Here is a 22,786-nt window from a genome sequence, read left to right on the forward strand (position 1 = left end):
CATTAGTAGGAATCTTATTCGGGGCAAGGGCAAAATTGAGACCTTTATTAAGGAGACTAAAGACAGAGGGATCAAAATTTTTGCTCGAGAGATTAATAACATTCTTAAAACCTAACATAGATCTATTATTATTATTAATTTATTATCAAACGTAAAAGAGGAGTTGTTATTGTTATTATGTGAGGAGTAAATGAAGTTATTATTATTGATAGTATTCCTATTTCCATATTTAATTGAATTTATAGAATATTTATTCATATTATTTTTAATATTGTTATAATATCTGTTATTATGAAGATGCTGCCCTTGGAAAAGTTGGGGACCTTCCTTTGCCTCCTCCTCTTGAGAAGAAGAGTGATGATATGGATATTCTAGAAGGTGCTTTTGTGCCTGAATTTGAGAATGACATTGTTGATGATCCCATGGAGCCTATGGACCCCTTGGATCCTCCTCCATGTGATCCTCCTGCTAGGAAGAGGCCACTATGGCTTCGTGACACGCTACAAGATGCTAAGAGACATGCTGTTGTCCGTGGAATGTTTAGAACAAAAAGCCATGCAAGTATCAGAGATATGTTGTAGCAATGAGTAATATGATTCAAGCTGAGCCTCACACCTTTGAAGAAGCTGTGGAAGAACAAATTTGGAAGCATTGAAAAATACAAGGCAAGGTTTGTAGCGTAAGGGTTCTCCCTGAAAGAGGGAGAAGATTATGATGATATATTTGCTCTAGTCTCTTGCTACACCACCATTCGATCCATTGTTGCACTTGCAGCTAGTCAGGGATGGACTCTTCACAAGATGGATGTGAAGACTGCCTTCTTACATGGTTTGCGTCAAGAAGTATATGTTGAACAACCTCTAGGTTTTGAAGTTCATGATAGGAAGACCCATGTGTGCTGATTGAAGAAAGCTCTCTATGGTTTGAAGCAAGCCCCCTATGCCTGCTATGTTGACATTGACAGTTATCTGATGAAACTGGGATTGACAAGAAGTATATGTTGAACAACCTCTAGGTTTTGAAGTTCATGATAGGAAGACCCATGTGTGCTGATTGAAGAAAGCTCTCTATGGTTTGAAGCAAGCCCCCTATGCCTGGTATGTCGACATTGACAGTTATCTGATGAAACTGGGATTCACAAGGAGCAGTGTTGACCCAAACTTATACTTCAAAGTGGTCCAAGGTATGCCTCTCATTTTGGTATTATATGTTGATGACTTATTCTTGACAGGTGCAAACCCTCTCATTCTTGAATGTAAGAAGGAGTTGGCTTCCGAATTCTAGATGAAAGATCTGGGTTTGATGTACTATTACTTGGGAATTGAGGTTTGGCAAAGACCGGGTGAGATTTTCCTTTCATAAGGAAAATATGTTGTGAAACTGTTAGAGAGATTTGGCATGGTTGAATGCAAGTAAATCAAAATTCCCCACAGGTCGTCTCAAGTAGATCAAACTGTGTATATATATATATATTATATATATATATATATATATATATATATGGTTCTTATTTCACAGAGGCTCATACTATCTCGACAGATCAACGAATATTCTTCTCACTGTAGGATAATCCTTTTATGCTACTGTCCAAGACCGAGAGCAAGGTGACGAGGCTCTACTTGTGGGATGATAAGCCTAATGATCCATCGTTCAGGGCTCCTTTCCCTTTGAGACAGAGGCTTGAATTAAAATGAAATTTGTTAAACACACATGGACAACAAGGACAATATGAAAGATAATCAGGAGAGTACAATTTTTATTAACAAGAGATATACATTTATAGTACATTATGTGACTCTTGGGTTTCACATCCCAAGGTCTCTTGGATTACTTTGTCTATTCAGCTTCCACACTAACCCATTGAGGATTAGGTGTCCAACATTCCCCCCTTAATCCGAAGGGTTATGTATGAGTCCAAGAAGAGAGCTGTAATATAAAATGTGCAAATATGCATGGCAACACTAGGCTGAATGTGCTCTATGAAATGTTGGTATAAAGGGCGGTGGTTTAAGGATAACCACCAACACTGGAACGCTTAGTGCAGTTCCCGGAACTCTTCCAAAACTGGCAAGAAGCTGAAGTCTTCTGCTAGAGGAAGTGCTCCTATTGATTTGAAGAGGGAAACCTTCAACCATGAAGGGGAGGTCTCACCCCGCATAAAAGGGAGAACTTCAACCTGAAAAGGGAAGTCTCAACCTGTGATGGTTTAAGGATGACCAACAACTCTGGAATGCTTAGTGCAATTCCTGGAACTCTTCCAAAACTGGCAAGAAGCTGGAGTCTTCTGCTAGAGGAAGTGTTCTCAATTTTGTTCCTGGAATTCTTCCAAAACTGGCAAGAAGCTGAAGTCTTCTGCTAGAGGAAGTGTCCCAGATTGCCAACTGAAGGCATGTTCACGGGCATCTTTGTTTCTGGCTACAACTCTGAAACTGGTGTGGCAGGTTGTGGCTCAGGCTCGCTTGATGTGGCTTTGAAGCTTATAGGTGACCATCATTTCCCCCCTGTCAAATACAAGGTGAGAGGATGGAGAAAACTCAACTGCAAGACTGTTCAATACTCTGGAACAAGTTCTGACATGTGTTTGTAATATCTTCTTGGCTGTTGATGCCCATTGCCAAGAAGCGATCCATCCAAGATGAATCTTTGTTCTTGCAGGACGTTTGTTTCTGAAGCATCTGTGTGAAGAATGGGTGGCTTTATGACAGTGCATACATGGATGAAGATCAAAACAGTGATCTTTCAAATGGCCAACTCGGTCACAGTGTTGGCATTTCACAACCTGTTATTGTTGTTGATGTTGTTGCTGTGGAAGAGGAGTAGAATTTGGAACAGCTGGATGTGAACTGTTATGAATGAATCCCACCTCTGAAACTGAATGGGCTTGGAGTAGTCTGGAATATGAAAGGACAAGTCCTTGTCATATCCAAGATCAGTTCTGTGCTTGTTGTGGACAAGCTGTTCACAAGGTCTAATGATAGGCTTGGGAAGTGCAGACTGAGTTTCTGCATCTGCATGTACAACTGCTGTTTTATGGAGTACTAAATCTGAACCAACTGTAACATCATTGACTTGCTTCTGATGGGTTGCAGTCTCAATGTTCTGAACAGAAACATGTTCAGAATGACTCCTCTGTTTTGGTTCTTCTTGCTGTAGCTGAGTTTCAAGCTGCAAAAAATCAATATTCTCCTGTGCATTTTGTAGACATATTTTAATATTGAATAGAGAGGTTTTGTTGATCTTAACCATCTCATCAACAGTGGAATGTATCAGAGTATTTAACAACTCTAATGCATTATCAAGTCTGGTCATTTTCTTCATTATCTTATATGTTAAAGAAACTGATCACAACTATCAATCAGTGAAGAAGAAGCAACAATCACTCACAATTCAATGTCACTGCAATATCCTTTTTAAATGTCAGCAAATGAGCAGCGTGCAACATAAAAGATTACAATCAGCCCACCAAACTCTTTATGCAGCAGTGGAATTAGGAATCAATGCACTATAATGAGTTTTAAATACAATGCTACACTGGAGCAGCAACAACTACAAACTTGCTTGGATCCTTCAAATACTCGTTCACTCTTCAACGTATATCAACACTTCAGTATCAGCTAGTGAGAAGAATATACAGCCACACAAACAGCCTCTAAATGGCATCCAAATTGTGACAAACTCATTCTGGTATGGTAGAAACTGACCCAAAATACCAACAGACCAACCAACACAGAATCTTCTGAACAATTGTAAGTACACAACAGCAATCATACAAAAAAATTATTCATCTATTGAACGTCATAAACAGCCTCTTGTTCTGTCGAGAGGATAGCAAATATCCTTGCCGGCTAAAACTGTAGTATAAGAACTAGTGATTAAAGGAAAAGCTAAGTTGAAAGAAAGCTTCAAGTAAAGCAGTATAGCAAAAGGCCCATGCTTCAACAATCAAAAGCTGGCAGGCTTTGTCTCGGCTACATTCACTCTTATGCTGTCAGTTGGCTTTCACGAAGGATGTGTAAAGATGGGATACTTATGCCAGAGGCTACGACAGCGTTCTAACCGACCTTACTGGTTCATCAAGCCATATACAAGTTAGTCGGTTCTTTGAAACTTTAAAGGAATGAATGCTTGCCTTCCTTAGCTCGAAGTCTCGCAAGGCAGGACCAATCACTATTTCTGGATATAAACACAGGCAGGAACGACACTCTTGACGATATTGTCAAGGAGATAAGTTTAAAATTACTTTACGCATCTTAGCGAACATTGCAGCGCATCTTCGATCAGTTTGTGGAGGAGAAAAAAATCATATCCTGAACATGGCTTGGGGAAAGAAGGACCTGGAGATGGCGAGAGCAGGTTACAGAGATGCCAAGAACAGAAGAGACCTGGGTTCATCACGCTTCCGTTGCGTTCACACACCATTCATTTATGAACATAAACAGTAACCGAGCTTACAAAATGGCAAACCCCTTCATCTTCGGCTTTGACCTGAAAATAAAAAATACAGTCCAATCCTTACAAAAAGGTCGCGTGTTCACTCCACGTCCACCGCACCATCCGGCATATCACTTCGTTGTCCATCTTTATTCATGAAACCTTGGTCTATCTTACAAGCATAAATGCATGTTGTCTATGTACAGGAACAAAATTCAAAGCTTCCCTCCGCTCGATTCATCTCTTTCATTAAATGAATGGTTGTCTTTGTATTCCACCGTTCATGCATATTCTTCGTCTCCCATGTGCAGCAATAATATAGACCTCTAGTCGATTATGAGCAAGGAACGCATTCCACAGTGTTTGAAGTTATTTGTTGTTTGAATAGTAAGCTAGCAACATACGTTACTCAACAACCATTCGAAATTTCAACATTGATGTTGTCCATCCTCGAATGTTAAACTTGCCATCAACCGAGTAACAGAGTGCGTTACTGTCCTTTCTGTGTCCGCTGTCACCACGTTTCCACTGTGTAGAGCAGCCACACCATTACGCAGAAGGTCTCCGGTTTATATCCAGCAGGGTATTGTGCAACATGTTAGGCCATCATTCAACGTTTCAATAGTGAGTTTGCAGCAGAGGCAGTGCTGGAAAGGCAGCGCGTTATGGACAGAGATGAGTTTGCAAAGAATATGAAACGGTTTTGAAGTCTGAGCGTATGCAAAAAATCATAAATAGAATATGTCAGGGCAGCGCAGGTGTGGCAGACAGAACTATAAAGAGAGCAAACAGTAACTCCACAAAGCAAACAACTCGGGTAGGAGATAACTCAGGCAGCAACAAAAATGAGTGGGTTCCGTTTCACCTTCCTCAAGACACCCGTCCAGCTACTCAACCGACGATTTCAACGGTCTTGAAAAATAACTCACGCACATAATGCATGCCCAGCAAATGCCAAATCCAAAACCTCATTCGCTGGTAAATTCACACTTTAAGATTTGCATGCGGAAGCATTTAAAACATGTGATTCAAAACTAGAATCCAACTTTAAATTTTAAGCTTCAATATAACATCAGTCCCACATGTCGAATAGTATTGAAACTCACCTCACACATTCAAACCAAATGCCAATAACCTTTGGTTCATCACTTGCATAACAACCGCCCGTGCGATTTCTTAAACACATAAGTTGTTGCTATCTTAGGCTTTCTGAAAATCAAAGGGCATTCAAAGAATTAAAGAATTTCTTGCCTGATATTCTGCGGGATGCAACCTTTAGCAATTCGTAAGAAAAAGTGTCGAGAACCCTGCTACCACAACTCCTTAGGATTTGAATTCGCAACCTCATGTGAGTTGTAGCTAGAGCGAAATGGAAGCCTGACAAGAGGATGCCTCAAACATGGACTTGGAAATCGAATTTCAAAGAAAACGCCTTTTGAGAGCCAACGATGTAAGCGGAGGCGAATGTGGCAAAATAAGCGGAATTACTGAAGCCAGATGGGAGCTGTTGGCTGCGCATATGTGTGGAGAGCCAACGGTGTAAGCAGAGGTCCAACTGTTGGTTGCGTATATTGGGAGGTATGAGCAACCAGAGGTCTGGCAATGGAGGTATGCAACCAGAGGTCTGGCAACAGAGAGCAGCGTGGCAAGGTATTTGAGAGTACCTTCTTTAGAATCCCTCGACTATTCTTTCGTCTACCTAAGAATAGTCATTGTTCATAATATCCAAACCCGCAAAGAAACTTTGGACAACTGTTTCAATATTTCGTTTACGAGGAGATACACAGATGGGATGGTTGCTAGAAAATTCGATACATTATAGACATATTTCGACGTGACAAACCCAAATGTTATCTCGCTGTTAAGGATCTCAAATGTGAGATACATCTAAGGATGGCCGAGTGATCTAGGGCGCCAGACTCAAGTTCTAGTCCTCCTCGATTGAGGGCATTATGCCTGTAGGAAATCGGTTAGTATGGGTGGCAGCGTACCAATCAAAGGAACATTTCAAAGAGTAGTGCTTTATAGAGGCCACAGAAATAGGTGGCTCACACTAAATAGGCAGAGCAGGAATACACCTCAACTCTGTTACCATGTTAAACACACATGGACAGCAAGGACAATATGAAAGATAATCAGGAGAGTACAATTTTTATTAACAAGAGATATACATTTATAGTACTTTATGTGACTCTTGGGTTTCACATCCCAAGGTCTCTTGGATTACTTTGTCTATTCAGCTTCCACACTAACCCATTGAGGATTAGGTGTCCAACAAAATTGAGCTCAGAACAGTAGAAGAGCTAGTCTTCTTCTTTTCTAGCCCTTACTTGAATGATCTAGTTCGGACCTCATGCCCAGGAACATATAGAAGATTATGAATAAATGAAGGAAATGAGTTTCGCTTCATCTCATGCTCAAAATGTCCTTCCAGCAAAATGGATTTAGGACTAATTATAGACACAGGTGTAGATTCAGAATTTTGATTCTTTTGGAGACTGTCCTTTACGGGCCATCAATGTGATACTTGTGTGTAAAACAATGCCATAGAATTTTGGATCATGTATAGAAGATTTGCCTCCCTTCAAGGATGGATATTGTTGCCAGAAGGAAGGCCTTGAATGCCTTACAAACCTTGAACAGTCCCTTCAAAACTTTGATAAATTCACCGATCAAAAAATGATTATAATGTACACACCAGAGTTGAAATCAATGAAAGATGCAGATCTGAAGGTTTCTCATTTAACCTTCACTTATGCCTTGGTAACCCACATATTCTTTAAGAGAAGGAGACCTGAAACAGTCAAGGTTACCTACAGGTATAGACAAATAGAAATCTCGGCCTTTCTCTACCTGAGAACAAAGGTCCTAAAGTTGACATTCTTATAGCTGAAGATTACACAAAATCTTAGCAAACTTTTCTCTAAACCTGTGCTAAATTCAATACTTAAAACCAAGATATAAATTCATCCTTTCTTCTGCTCCTAATCAATTCGGCAATCTGAGGCGTGCGAAGTCTTTCTTGAGGAAGATCATGGAGACTTGACAACAAACTTCTCTTAGTGATTGTTTTCTCTTTCGCTCTTGCTTGGGCTTGTCCTCACTTGAGCTTGTCCTCACTTGAGCGCTGATACCATGTTAATTTTTGGTTAACATGTTCTTTGCTTAGGACAATTACTTAAATGTTCCATTTGAGCCCAATTTCAATTCCATTTCTTTTATTAGCAATCACATAAACCATAATTACATTGACAGTAATTGAAGAAAGAACATACATAATATATGCAGAAGACAAGCCAAGAAAAAAAACACAGGAACTGGCTCTAGCCAGGGAAAAACCCCAAGATGGGGAAAACCCTTGATCAATTCATCTTAGTATCAAATATCAAATGTTCAACAGAGAGAGAGAGTACAATCAAAGTCAAAGTTGACTTGCCAATATGATGATCAATACCACTGTTCAAATGACAAAGAAGCAGCCCAGACAAATCTTCCATTCTGCCTTCAAACCTATGTCACAAGGTTCGTCGAACTTTAACCTTGAGGTTCGAATTTTGGCGAACCTTAAAAAAAACTTGAGGTTCGGCGAACCTCATCGAACCTCATAGCCATTGACCAAGTCCATAGATCCAAACTCATAACTTCATGTCACAACTCAAGCTTGTAATTTATCCTTGCAGTTTCCATGTCCGTGATAACATTTTTTATGTTTACTGATGTTGATTTCTTACTATTTTATCCTATAATTCATTATATATATATATATATATATATATATATATATATATATATATATAGACGAACCTAATGGCGAACTTCATCAAAACATTCGAACTCAAACAGAACCTAATCATTGTCGAACCCGAACTCGAACCCGAACCATGTGACATTGCTTCAAACAACAGCAGACAAACTTTGCCATAACCAATGATCAACAGTAGTCAAAGGAAGCTACAAAATAGTCTCCAAAAGGAGCTCGGACCTGGTTCAATTAGTGCGGCCTCCTTTACTGATCATAATGAACCCAAAACAATTCTATACTGGTTAGTCAAACCTGGTCAATGTGATGATGAACTCTGTGGTCAAAGGTCTGCAATTAGGGCTTGCAGTCAAAGAGCTCAGATTGCCCAGATCTTGTGCCAATAGTTTTGGCCCTCCTTCTGGACAATGGACTTCATGCAACTGCTGTAGATCTGATACCTGGTTAGGGCTTGATTACAATCCATAACAACCCACTCAAGCTCCTCCAACAGTCCTTCCAATCACTGCGGCTTGCCTCCTTTATGTTGCCTGCCCACGCTGCCTTTAGCTTGACTTTACTATGGGAATTATGCCTTACAACCCCTCTAACTAGCCAAGAACAGGCCTTCGGTGCTCCTGCAGTTTCCTCAAGGCTTGCGGCCTATCAAAACAGGGAGGATATCACTCAAATGCACTATTCTGCCCAGATATGCCTTGGCTTGCCTCTACTGCACTTCGGACCTACCAAAACCCACAAACAGACCTCCAAACAGCCCTTTGCTACCTCAGCCCTGTCTTCCTTGTGCTGCGGCTGCCACAAGAGATGTTTCCTTTGAATTTGTAGCACACAGGATGTGTCTAATGAGGTTGGAAGTCACCTCTATTTATATAAGATGGAGAGGGGTTCAACTTGACTAATTAACCCCAAGCCGACCTTGATAAATTACACATGTGTGGGCTTGCTTTCAAAATTATATTCTTCCTTATCCAAATTTAGTGATCTTTAGGGCGATTTTGGTCCTCTCAAAAAGAGGACCAAAGTGGAATTTGGCCCTAGTTGCCAATTTTAACATGGGACTAAATTCCTCTTTCCAAGTGGACCAATTTTGACCTTTGAAACACTTGATTCAGGCATGGGAAAGTGTATTTTTGAAGTGAAGCCCACAGTTGCACAAATTGTCAAGGTTGGCCCAAGGACAAATTGCCCCTCCAAAGCTGCATATAAACACAAGTGACCTCAAGCTCATTTGGACATCACATCAACACATTTTCCTTCTCTCTCTTGCTTTGTTTGGTTCGTATGGGTCTGAGGCATCCGTATTTTCTTCACATGTGTGAGGGTCTTGGAGGCTAGTTTGACTGCCTGCAATTGGACAGTTTGACTTGCTTTGAGTGAGAAAAATTCGATTTTTAGAGGCTGAGTTGACTAGCACCAAGACCGAGAAAATCTGGGCAGTTTGACCAGGTGTTGATTTTTGATTTGATGGCAGGAATTTCTCTCTCCTTTGACTGGACTTTTGACTGCTTTGGGCTGACTTTGACCAGCAATTAAGGCCGAGTTTGTGGGCTGTTAACCGAGCTGCGAAAGGATAGTTTTGACTGTTGACTGGTTAGGGCACACATTGCTGCTTATTGACTGCTGTTGACTTGGACAGATTTGCACAAGAGTTGACCTTTGTTGACTTTCTCTCTCCCTTGTATCTATTTTGGATAAATTGCTTGGCATATTGAGTTGGTTGGATATTGGATATTGGCTAGTCAATGCTTGACTTTGACTATTGGATGATGTACTCTCTCTGCTGAACATTTGAAGACAATCTAATAAAAGAAGAATTGCAAAGGGTTTTCCCCCTTGTGGGGTTTTTCCCTGGTCATTGACCAAATATTGTGTCTCTTGTTTCTTGGCTGTCTTTCATTGTGCATCTATATAATTGTTCTATCTACTATTGCTCTACTATCATTGATCAACTGAAGAAGTGAAATTGTAATTTGCTTGATATTGGAAATTGTTGAAGTAATAGTTGCAGCATAAAACAATTCTTGATGAAAAATTAACACCTTCCAACCTTAACCAAGTCAAACTCATCAAATCAATGATGGTCAACGGTCAACAAGTCTGGTCAAACTATGATTTCCGAACCTGCAACTCTTCCTGAAATTCTTGGCCCCTGTAGTAGAATTGTACCATCGCACGTGTGGCAGAAACTAGGGCAAAATTCGCACGTGTGACAGGAAAATCTCTCTCCTTTGACTTCTCTTCTTTTCACTCCTTTGCTTTCTCTTCTTGGCATAGAGATCGAAGTGTGGATTAATGCTCCAAATGAAGTTGAATTGCACTGTATTTATACCCTTCTTAGAGGTTGAATAGGTTTCTTTCTGGGCCGAGTTGGGCTTGTGGAGGACAAATTGACTATTTTGACTCAAATAAAAATTCTTTTACATCTTTTTCAAAAGGTCCAAATAGGACTTTGATTCAAGGACATTACTTGAACCATAACACTATTTATTTTTACTTGACAAACCTTAGAAGCATGAAAAACATGCTTGACCTAAATAATAATTTGACTTGGAGCATGAAACCCATGCTTGAAAAGTAATAATAAATAATTTTACTTTTCTTTTTTCTTTTTTCATAAAATATATAATTACGTGAGTACAATGACAATTATGAAGATCGAACCTAGTTACAATTTTCAACACTCCCTTTTAACTAGGGAGGTATTCAGAATTACACAATAAGGTACAAGGAAACTCTCAAATTGAAATATTCTCATACGAAGAGTCGGATTGATAAGCCATCTTTAATATCATAACCATCATTGTCAACATAGCTAGGCCTTGACCAACAAGCTCTATCTCTCCATTAGATTAGAGCACAATGTTGGGGAGACAATGAATATAGACACCATCATCATTGTCTCACAAGGCACATACCCCATCCAGATGTTCACTAGGTATGTCCTTAGGACTATTCTTATCTTGGAGTTTTAATCCTTAAAGAATATCGGTTGTCTTTGACCACTCTTATCTTGGCTACCCTGTCGGATTCTCAAAGAGTGTCGGTTACAGATCCTCCATTCTCCTTACCAGTGCCTTCATTAAGATTTATGGCTGTTAGTCTTGGTGTAGTGCATGACCCATGGAGAATGTGGCATCCCTCATCACTCCCTCTTAAACAGGGAGGCTTCAGCCTTCAACCATAAACTTTATTTTGTCTTCGTTCATCAGGTACATGTTTGTAGTGGAGATTTTCAAATAGTTGCAGGACAACTTCTTGTATCATCATATCGTACTTGAGCTTCCACCTTCCTGGATGGTATGTAGCAAAACTTCTTCCTTAATCCATCTTCGTGACAGGGTTTTCGGCTCCTAACTGCATTTTGTCATTAAAAACTTCGAGCTTCCTGGATCTAGTCAATCATTGTCATCAAATGTTCTCATCTGTCTATAAGGAGCCAAAATTTCTTTCAGCTGTATGTCTTCTATTTTTCATAGGATTCTTATATTCTATAAGGTGTCATATCAGCTTTCCAGTATCAATTCTGCCCTAATGCTTATTCAAATGATCCATGTGTTCAACTGTTATCCTTCCAGCTTCTGCATATAATTTTGTAATATATCCTTCCAAGTAGCCTAATCATACCTTCAAACAAAATTGCCAAATCATAATGGCCTTCAAGATGTCGAATTTGCTTCTAGTTCCCTCTGATGTCAACATTCCTCTGCATGTCTTGTCTTCATAAAATACTAGGTTTCTTCTTCATGCTGCTTCTTAGTACTGAATGCTTCATAGCTCCTTCTGAAACCACCAATCTTATTTTAAGTTCTTCAAGAGGCTATATTGGATGTTTGATCAATACCATACTTCATCTGACATACTTCTATGTGACAAATGACCATATAAAAAGGTTCTTGTTCATCCAATATCATGCTCATATAGACTTCTGCTTTGAGCTTTTGCTTTAAAACTTTCACCGAAGACATGAATCTATCCTTTAATAAAGAGCTTTTATTTAAAGATATACATACCTCTTTCTTTCAAATATCCTACTGGATGACTTCCTTCTGGTTGAACTGCTTCCTTTCTTGAAGATAGTGTCCATGATGAGATTCCTTCTTTAAGATGAGAGATGCTTCAATCATGCCTTCATGTAGTGTCCATGATGAGATTTCTTCTTTAATATGAGAGATGCTTCAATCATGCCTTCATGTTGTAAATTGACAATCTTCAAAGTTCAAACTTCTATGATGCTTGCGTTTTTCTAGGTGGAATATACTTTTGCCATGTCACAAGTAATTCTTTTACGATTAAGAATCTTAACAAACATTGGCATGGATCCTGGTGATCCCTTCCTGCTAAATGACTGCTTCAAGTAGTAGCTGCATGAACTGTGATGTGCATATGATGTAGAGTAGTAGCTAAGTGGTCCAAATCCTTCTATCCTTAAATTGTGCTAGATGACTGCTTCCAATAAGTGATTATGTAGACTTTAGTTCTTCCAAAAACTGCTTGCTTCTATTCATGATGCGAAAACTTCTTCTGCAAAAGTAACTGTACAAGCTATTCTAACTTCCTTCTTCTACTAAAAAGAAAACATACTGATAATAAATTTGGTAGAGTGAAGATTTTCAATAGTAAAGATCTTTAGGATCTTCATTTTTCAGTTTCTTTTCTGGTTTTCATTTTCTTCAGTGACGTGGGCTTCACTCCTTTCTTTTTATTGTTCTTCTTATTTCGAGGATTCTTAGGACAATCTCTTTTAAAGTGTCCATTCTCATTGCATCCAAAACATTATATTTTGGACATATCAGGTTTTCCATGAGGTTGAATGTTGTTACTTATATTGTTCCTTTGATGAGGTTCAAACCTTCCAAACCTTCCACTTTTCATCTTTGACCTATCAATGAAAGCTTGAGATTTCTCATTGGGTTCGAACTTCGGTGTCCTCTTTGGCCTTCAATCTTGTTTCTTCTAGCACACATAGAGACCATAGCTCATTGAAATTTGGAATGTCCTTTCTAGAATATATACTTGACACAAAACTGCTCCAATCTGGGGGTAAAGCATTGAGTATACAAGTAGTCAATTCTGAATCTGAAACAACTTCTCCAAGTCCTTGTAGTTGATCCCTCAATTGTGAAACCTTCATAAGATATGAAACCAAGTCTTCATCTTTTGATACCCTTGTCTTGTATAGTCGATTTCTCAAAGATATTTTCTGACCTGAAGTGCTGACCGAATATAGCTTTACTAATTTGTCATAGATTGCTTTAGATGTACTTAGATCTGCAATAAAAGGAATAAGGTGATCTTTGATGGATTCAATGATAATCCTTTGAGCTCTAACTTCTCCTTTTGCATACTTTTAGCCCATTCTTGAATCCTTTCCTTCTCTGGTTCTTTGCATTTTCCAAGAACATAGCCCATAACTTCATTTTCTACAAGTATTAAGTCTATTCTTCTCTTTCATGCTTGAAAATTTGATGACCCATCTAACTCGTTGCCTTCTTTGGAAAATGAAGTCATTTGATTTGAAGATTGAGACATAGAGAATACTATAGTACTTACTTTGTCAAATGAGTGCCTTTCTTGAAAATGTTACAAGAATCTTCAAGGATGTCTAGGATGATGACCTCAAGGATGGCAGGTACAATAGTGGCTTCAAGCTGCTACAAAGATGAATGATGTTGCTTCCAAAAGTGTAGATGATGCCTTTTAATTGGTGCTCCTTAATTGATGTCTTGTAGATGTCTTCAAAATGGATGATGATCAAAGATCCTTCGAGAGAGAGTATTTCTTCCCTCAAAAGATGATGAGTAACCAAGAACCTTCAATGAGAGAGAGAGAGAGAGATGATGATGATGACCCTTCAAACTTCCTCCTTGTAAACTTCCTCCTTGTGCCCTTTCTTTTATGCTTCCTTGTGTCCTTTTTGCAAATAATGTCCTCCAAGGTCTTCTTGATGAATGTCTTCTACTTATGCCAATAAGAGTGATCTTCAAGCTGCCTTCTCCTCACCTTAGCTCTGATACCATGTTGAGAAATCCTTTGGGCAGCAATAAGAGTTGATTTCTCTTTTACCTGATAATTGCTTGTGATTATATGTTGGCTTCTTATTATTTTTCTTATGCTCTGATCATCAAACAATTACCAAAAAGATAAACTATGAAGATCACCAAAAGACAATGAACACAAAAGATAGTCTCTAAGCCAGGGCAAAATGCCAAAATCCCTCCAAGTGGAAATCCCAGAAAATATCTTCTTATAGAATAGATCAAAGTGAGAATTCCAAGAACCAAACACCAAGGCAATTATGTTCTAATCATCAAGCATTTACCAAAAACATAAATTATGAACATCACCAAAAGATAGGCTGCAAGCCAGGGCAAAACCCCTCCAAGGGGAAAACACAGAAAATATCTTCTTATAGAATAGATCAAAGTGAGAATTCCAAGATCCAAACACCAAGACAAAGTCATTCCACTAGCCCCAAGTCAGTTCCCTTTCCAACCTTTCCTTAACCAAGTTAAACTCATCAAAGTCAATGCAAGTCAATGGTCAACAGACCTGCAACTCTTCCTGAAATTCTCTGCCTCTGAAGCAGACCTGTACCTTTGCACGTGTGGCAGAAACTAGGGCAGAATTTGCATGTGTGACAGAAAAATCTCTCTCCTTTGACTCTTTTTCTCTATCTTGGAGGTCGAATAGGTGTCTTTCTGGGCCTACTTGTCTAGGAGGGCCAACTTTGGCTTGTGGAGGACAAATTGACTATTTTGACTCAAATAAAAATTCTTTTACATCTTTTTCAAAAAGTCCAAAATAGGACTTTGACTCTAGGGCATTTACTTGACTCATAACACGATTTCTTTTGACTTGACAAACCTTAGAAGCATGAAGAACCTGCTTGACCTAAATAATGATTTGACTTGGAGCATGAAACCCATGCTTGAAAAATAATAATAAATAATTTTATTTTTCTTTCTTTTTACATTTTCATAAAACCAAACCTAGTTACAATTTTCAACAAGTTCTGCTACCATCTTATTCTTAAATCTGGCTGCTACATTAAAATGATTACTTGCTCTCAGGACTTTATTATTTATCTTGTCACATAATCTGTCTGGAATAAGGATCTGCCCTTGGGAATAGGCTGTATTAAAGAGCTTTCCATATAGAATATAAGATAACCTTGCAGGAGCCCAAAGACATTTGCAACATTTTGATCCATTTATTCACATTTTGATTTTGAACTAACCAGGAGCCCGAAGAGCAGTTGTTTTTTACTTTATCAATCACGTGACTACAATATGCTCACTTTTTTCTTCGGAAAATCCCATTGGAATTTCTGAACTGGTTGTAAATTCCCAATCTCGTGTTGAGTTGGTCGGTAGAATTTGTTTTTGTCATGTTGCAAATGCTAGTTCAACATTGTGAAAGAGCAGTTGGGTCTGCCGAGTGTGAAAGTTTAGTCCAGGGACATTTTAGAATTGTTCAAATTTAAAATGCTACTTTCGAATTTCCGATGTAGGTTTTACGTGTATGATATCATTTGCAAGTATTCTAAAACAGTAGTTCCCCAATTTAGAAGTACTAGTTATGTGAGTATTCCATCTCATGTTGACTTTGAGCAGTGTTTAGAATGAACATACTGCTAATAATATTTTTGAATTAATTAAATCTCCTGAACATACATTTAGGTATGAAAAGCAACATGCCAATCATTTGTTAAAACTAACATTACCTACGATTTATTTAATTGTATTTTGAGAAGTAAATCACACTTGAACTAGTGACAACAGATATCACTTGTCTTTGCCGCTATACACCTGGTTGAAATAGATTTTGAAAATCTTTGTAGCCATCTTTGAGTGCCTAGTAGAATTTAAATGTCGTTTATGGCAGTAACTTTGTCCTGGGTCTTGTTTCCCTTGCTGAAAGGTGTCTGTTTAACAGCTTTTGAATCTGTTAGGAAATGCTCAGTATTATTTGTTATGGTCTTTGTTATTTTTAAAATATGGTACCTACAGTCTGCAATCAGTTTTGAAATGATCTCAAGAATTTGTTTTAAACAGGGATCAGCGTTGTGAATATTAAACTAAACTATTTCAAACAAACAGAGCCTTTCAATTGGCATTTATAGAGGGAAAATATTTGAAACAAATAAGGCATTGTTCAATTGGCATTTGTAAAGGGAATCAGCAATAATCAAATGGTGAATTAATTATAAGTTGATATTTGGATAGTCAGCATGTTAGCATATCTATTTAAGTGCTCAAGCACATGAGACATTCGAGGACCCCACTGGAAAGAATTATGAAAGAAAACCATCTTTAGTTTATTCCACATAATATGGGAATTTATGGCTATTTGAAAGTACCTTTATGAAATGTATTGCTCATGATCGATGTGGATGTTAATACCACTTAAAATTCAAATCCAAATGAATTGAATAGGAGAATGGTCACATGCCTAATAGAACTATACGTTGTTGCTACCATACCACAGTTCTTATTGTAAAAGGTATAATTTTGTTCTTTCCAGTTCAGGCAAGTGACATTTATTCTTTGGTAAATTGCATAATATAGGTGTACTTTTATTGACCAGGTTGGCGATGGAACTACAACTGTCGTACTTTTTGCGGGAGAGTTTTTGAAAGAGGCAAAACCTTTTATTGAAGATGGAGTCCATCCTCAGAACCTTATTCGAAGCTTTCGGACAGCAGCTTATTTGGTTGGTATCAATCTGGAGTTTCTTTTTCTATTGCATACATTTTGTACCTCAAGTCAATATATTATTCAAGGATATCTAATTAATTGAGGTGTTTATGCAGGCAATCAACAAAGTTAAAGAGCTTGCTGTCAGTATAGAAGGAAAGAGTATTGAAGAAAAGAAGGGTCTTCTGGAGAAATGTGCTGCAACTACACTTTCATCAAAACTTATTGGTGGGGAGAAGGAATTTTTTGCAAAGATGGTTGTGGAAGCAGTTATTTCAATTGGTCAAGAAGATAGATTGAATATGATAGGCATAAAGAAGGTATACAATTCTTCTCTTAATAAGCTTTTGGTAGTGCAATCAAAAGACCAAATTTTAATATTTTCCCCCAGATAAATAAACTCCCTTCACTCAGCCATATATTAAGTGTTCCAAGTGAGGAAGCTGGCACCTTGCCGTTGCCCCTTCTTCCCTATTATTTCTGGATGGAGGATTATTAACTGCTGGCTGAAATACTGCCTGTAACCCTTCTGGATTCAGTGGGAATGGATCCTGTGACTTCTCTGGGCAGTAGAAGAGGTCGTTGCAAATTAGAACATTCAATGTAGATACATCCAGATACACCTTTGTTGCATAAAGATATCTGCATTCTTGCCTACTCCTTGAAATAACAGCAGAATTCTTTAGTTCCGATATCTTTGCAGTGCATTTCTGTATCATCAAAGAGCTAGATCCTCTACCATTACCAATAACATATTTAACTTCACTAGTAATACTTTAACAGAGAAGCAACTACATAATAGTTACCTAAAATATAAGTTCTTTGAAGCTACTCTGACTCCTGTTAGTCATTAAATGCTATTGGTCAGACCCTCTAACTAATGGCATTTCAAAAGTGTTTCAGGCTTCAGCAACAAGCTTGATATATGTGATCTGCTGCAATGCTAGCAGTTTTGCCAGTTATGAAACCTATATTTGTTCACAAGCTGCAAGGGCAAAGGAATTTTTTGAAGGAATGATCAATCTAGGGCCAATCAAGGACCAAACCCCCATACTCTACTGGAAAAGGATTTTTTGAAGGAATGATGAAGTAGACACCTTTGCTCCCACATATTTTGATTTTGAATAACACAACAAATTCATCTCATATTGCTTTTAACATTGTCAATTGGGTTTATCTCGGGTAGTTGGGAGTAAATGATGGCTATGCTTCCCACCTAGGTTCAATTCTCGCAAGTGACATGATGAACATTTTGTAATGGCTTTGAACCTTGTTGTTGAGTTTGAGCAATCCCTCAAGGATGAAAACATGTATATTCCTCATATGGGATATAAAGATATTCCTCATAAGATAAGATAATTTTATTAATGTCCAACAAATGACCATAATTAGGTCAATGGGACTGAAGGATACAACCAATACAAGTACAATGAGGGAGTGTAAACACAACTCCTAGAAAATGCCAAAGCTAAATCTAGGATAAAATGAAGTAAATAAGGATAGGATAATAGGGCAGCCTCATAAACATGTATACAACCAAATCATGTAGAAGGCTAAGTGAATAAGTTCAGGGCTGGAGGTTAATGATGTCAAAAGTGCCCAAGTCAAATAGCTGACCGCAACGGGGGCAATAGTGGCATTGGCTCGCTATCGGAGTCCTATGGATCCAACGAGGAGTCTTGTTGCATGATCCTGGCGGGGGAATGTCGGAATGCGGGATGCTCCTAACATCCAAGGCCAAAGGAAAGAAGCTCTAAATATGTCTCTAGTTGATATGATGAGGCTAGACAGGATCACGTCGAGTGCGGGGTGGGGGACCTGTTCGGGAACTATCTAGTACAAAACCCTTTGACGCTCTGGGTGCGAGTGAATTGATGTGTTGTTCAGCACCTCCCCAACGGTCTCAAGGGTACTAATTGGCTCCCAAAGGGGGGTTGAGGGGAGACCCAAGGTCTCATTGCTCTACTATCTAATATACCCTAGAACTCAGATCATCGTTTGCTTCGATCAACAAGATCAACCTAAAAGTACGGTGTGATCGTCTGAATTGTCCCCTAGTGAGGTGGGGTATGTAGGATCTGAAATTTGTGTCTAAATATCTCCCTAATGAAAAGGGCTAGGAATCTCTTGTCAAGATACCAATAGAAGGTAGAGACGAATCCTCCGAACTCTATATACAGGCAATAGTATCATCCTCTATTCTCATAGTATATGGGGCACCGAAAAATGAGATGCATCCCGATCTCTGGCTGATGTGGGTGGCACAACTGGCAAACCCTATCAAATCATGGTATATGGTGATCTGTCTCTACTCGAAGTCAATGGGACCCAACTCGGAGCTAACCTAATGGGGTCACGAGTGAGGGCATCCAATGCCTGCGCGTATAAGGGGGGCAAACCATAAGGCCATCTTGCATCTTTGAATGTTCTAATTTGCAACGACCTCTTCTACCAGCCGAAAATTCCTTCCTGCGAAAGAACAAAGGAATATGTATAGCAAATGTGTGCGTAGCCAATGCCACCTCGATTTGAACCTTGTTTTCCTTGGGCTGGTACTTTTTGAACAACAGGGAGGCTTCTCTAAATAGTCTAAGGTATTAACTGCAATCGAATAAGGTTAAATACAGGATCAAACTGCTAGTAATACACTGCTGTTCTGTAAACAGCAGCAAATGGAAAAATGTGACAGCAGGCTAAAATGATGCAAACTGTGCTAAGTATTTAAATTCAATCTAAAGGAAAAGTACTTTGTTGTTCTGTGCTAAAATAGTGCAAGACAGAGAGCAGAAAACACTCCACGCTAAATATGATGCAATAAATGCTTGCTTAAAGGTAGGCACCCAAACCAATGCAAACTAAGATGTGAAACTGCAGATTACTGTATAAAAACAGTGATGAACAATGAGCCGTCCTTCACTGTTTTTGTGCAGGGAAGTGTTTTTTTGGTTGTTAGGTAAATTTTGTATTGCCCACTTTCAAAAATGTACATTCATAGCTGTCGAAGTCTGTGCTGGCCTGCCGCTGGGGAAATGAGACCAGGCACAGAACTTCAATTGTTTCAAAATATCAAAAGAAAATATAGAGTTTATAGCCCCAAAAATCAAAATATAAGATTTAGGTATTTGGCCACAAAGGCCCTTCTCATCCTACAAACTAAAACAAGAAAGCATAAGAACTAAAAGTAGAGAAGCAGATGAACATGCATGCCTATTTTTCTTAATCAGTTGCTTTGAAGGGGATGGGCTCCTTATTGCTGCCAGGATAGCAGTCAGGATCAGGAGGAGGTCCCATTTGCCTTTTGTTAAATTTGGCAACTAGGGCCAAACATCACTTTGGACAGCTCTTATGAGGCAGCTTATATTTTTCTTGGATTTCTCTTTCCGAGAGGTGTAGGATTGGTCTAAAGATTATCCCATTCTGACATGTACAAATAAAGTTATGAATTTATTTTGATTATGGACAAATTGTCAAGGTCGGCCAGCCATCAAATTAGCCTCCTCCAGCCCTTTCAACGTTGCATATAAATACAAGGTGCCTCCTCATTTTGGCATCTCATCTCATTCATCTTTCTCTCTCTCTCATCTTTATTGGGTACGGATTTCTGGGCCTCCCTCTCTCCACACGTGCGAAAGGAAGACTGTTTATTCCAGCTGCTGCGTTGACCAGATTTGACCGAAATTTCAGGAGGCTGACTTTGATTAGTGTTGACCCTGTTTGATTTTGGTTTTGTGAGGGAGACTCCTGTTTGGGCAGGCCACTGTTCTGGGCACAAAAACCGAGGCAGTTTGACCCCTGTGTTGACCACGTTGACTGCCCTAATTCAGTTGCCGCATTGATTTTTGTTGACCAGATTTGACTGGTTATTTTCTGACTGTTTTGGGCTGCATTATCTTGCTGTTGGAGGCTGAGTTGACCAAGTTTGACCGAGCTGTTTTAGAGGTCAATTTCAGCCCTGCTGACCAGCGTTGACTTTCTGGTTAGGGATTTCTGTTTCTGCTGTTTTGACTGATCAATTTGGGCAAGTGAATATTGTAAATTGTACTCTCTCTGTTGAACTTTTGAAGAATTATAAGAAGAATTGATAAAGGGTTTCCCCACATTGGGTTTTGTCCCTGGCTGGTGCCATATCTTGTGTTCTCTTGTGTTGGCTTGTCTTCTACTGTTATTGTTTATGTTCTATCTGCATTTTACTATCATGTTGATGTGATTGCTATACTGGATATGATATTGAGCTAATAAAGAAAATTGAAGTAAAATTGCTCTAAGCATAGAATATACCATTGTTATCTTAAAATTAACATGGAATTAGCGCTGAGGTGATGACAATGCCCAAGCAAGAGTGAAGAGCAATCACTAAGGGGAGAAATCATTGATCAAGAATAAGCTGAAGGATATAAAGAAAGGAAAAGGTGAGGATATTCAATCCTACTTCATGAGGATTACCGAGATAAAAAATAATCTTCTTTTGATTGGTGAAGCTATCGCTGACAGGGAGCTCACTCTCATTTCCCTTGGAGGTCTTCCACCCGAATGGCATGTGTTCAACACTACTATTCTCAATAACGACATAATTCCAGGTTTTGAAGAATTGCTAACTAGATGTTTTCAAGAAGAAACAAGGATGATGGTATTGGAGATGTCTTCGAATAGGAATAATCCTACCACATTCTCTGCTCATGCCAAGAGGAAGAACAATGCAGGTTCAAAGAAGCAAGGTCAAGGAAGACCGAGATTCAAAAATGGAAGGAAAGGAAGATGCTTCGTTTGCAAAAAGTTTGGTCACTATGCCTGGGAGTGTCCAAATAGAAGGGACACATCTCATGATGATGATCACAATCATTCTAGGGGCAACAACAACAATCAAAGGAATGGTAGGTTCAACAACAAAGGGAAAAGGAATGATTCTGCTACTCAACTTGGAAATGATCGAGCTTCTAAAAGAACAAGAAACTCTAGGTATGATGAGTCTAATGTTGTAAATTCTAAACAAAAGAAATTTTATCTTATATTTGCCCTCTCTACTGCCTCTCCTCGGGATACTTTGGGAAATTGGTTGATTGATAGTGGCGCTTCAAGGCACTTCACCGGGTACAAGGAAGCTCTTTCAAATCTGATAGAGAAGGATACAAATTTGGAAATTATCCTTGGAGACAATGCCACCTATCCCATGAAGGGAGTTGGGAATGTTACCCCTCAATTGAATCAAGGTAACACCATTCATCTTTAAGAAGTACTATATGTACTTGATTTAAAGAAGAATGCAGTGTTTATCTCGGCAATGGAAGACAAGGATTCAAGGTGGCATTTATCGATGGAAAGGTACGTGTGTGGAAAAGAAATTTCAAAGAAGCATTTACTCTTGGATTCAGGGTTGACAATTTATATCAAGTTGGAGGAAGTCCACTGGGAGCCATGTCTTGCGACACATCTCTTCAATCCAAACTATGGCACCGAAGGTTTGCTCATCTTCATTATAATGCTCTACCCAATGTAAGGAAGATGGTTACAAGTATGTCCGAATTCAAAATAGAGCATGAAGGTGGATGTTAGAGCCGTGCCGAGGGAAAACATACAAGGGGACCATTCCCCTCAAGTGATAGCAAGACCGCTAATATTTTGCAATTGGTTCATTCTGATCTATTTGGTATGTTGCCTATGACATCATTAGGAGGATATTTATATTATGTTGTCTTTGTGGATGACTTCTCTCGCAAAATTTGGATATATTTCTTGGAGAAGAAGGACGAAATATTCTCATGGTTCTGTGCCTTCAAAGCCTTGGTGGAAAATCAAACAAGGAAGAAGATCAAGATATTGAGGACCGATAATGGCACTGAGTATGAGTTAAATGAATTCAATGACTATTGTAGGGAAACTGGGATTAAGAGGGAGACTACTA

General features: G+C 38.9%; 1 protein-coding gene across 1 annotated transcript in view; it reads left to right on the top strand.

Moving 5' to 3' along the window:
* LOC149221757 (T-complex protein 1 subunit eta) overlaps positions 1 to 22,786 on the top strand; it is a 59,805-nt gene that overhangs the window by 19,558 nt on the left and 17,461 nt on the right. The window contains exons 3-4 of the mRNA XM_089385222.1: positions 16,778 to 16,903; positions 17,004 to 17,207. Coding sequence (XP_089241348.1) covers positions 16,778 to 16,903; positions 17,004 to 17,207 — 330 coding nt within the window. The remainder of the gene's footprint in view (positions 1 to 16,777; positions 16,904 to 17,003; positions 17,208 to 22,786) is intronic.

The sequence above is a fragment of the Pinus tabuliformis genome, chromosome Q, assembly GCF_031772625.1.
Source record: "Pinus tabuliformis cultivar Carrire ecotype Pingquan chromosome Q, CPIR1, whole genome shotgun sequence".
Taxonomy (NCBI): Eukaryota; Viridiplantae; Streptophyta; class Pinopsida; order Pinales; family Pinaceae; genus Pinus; species Pinus tabuliformis.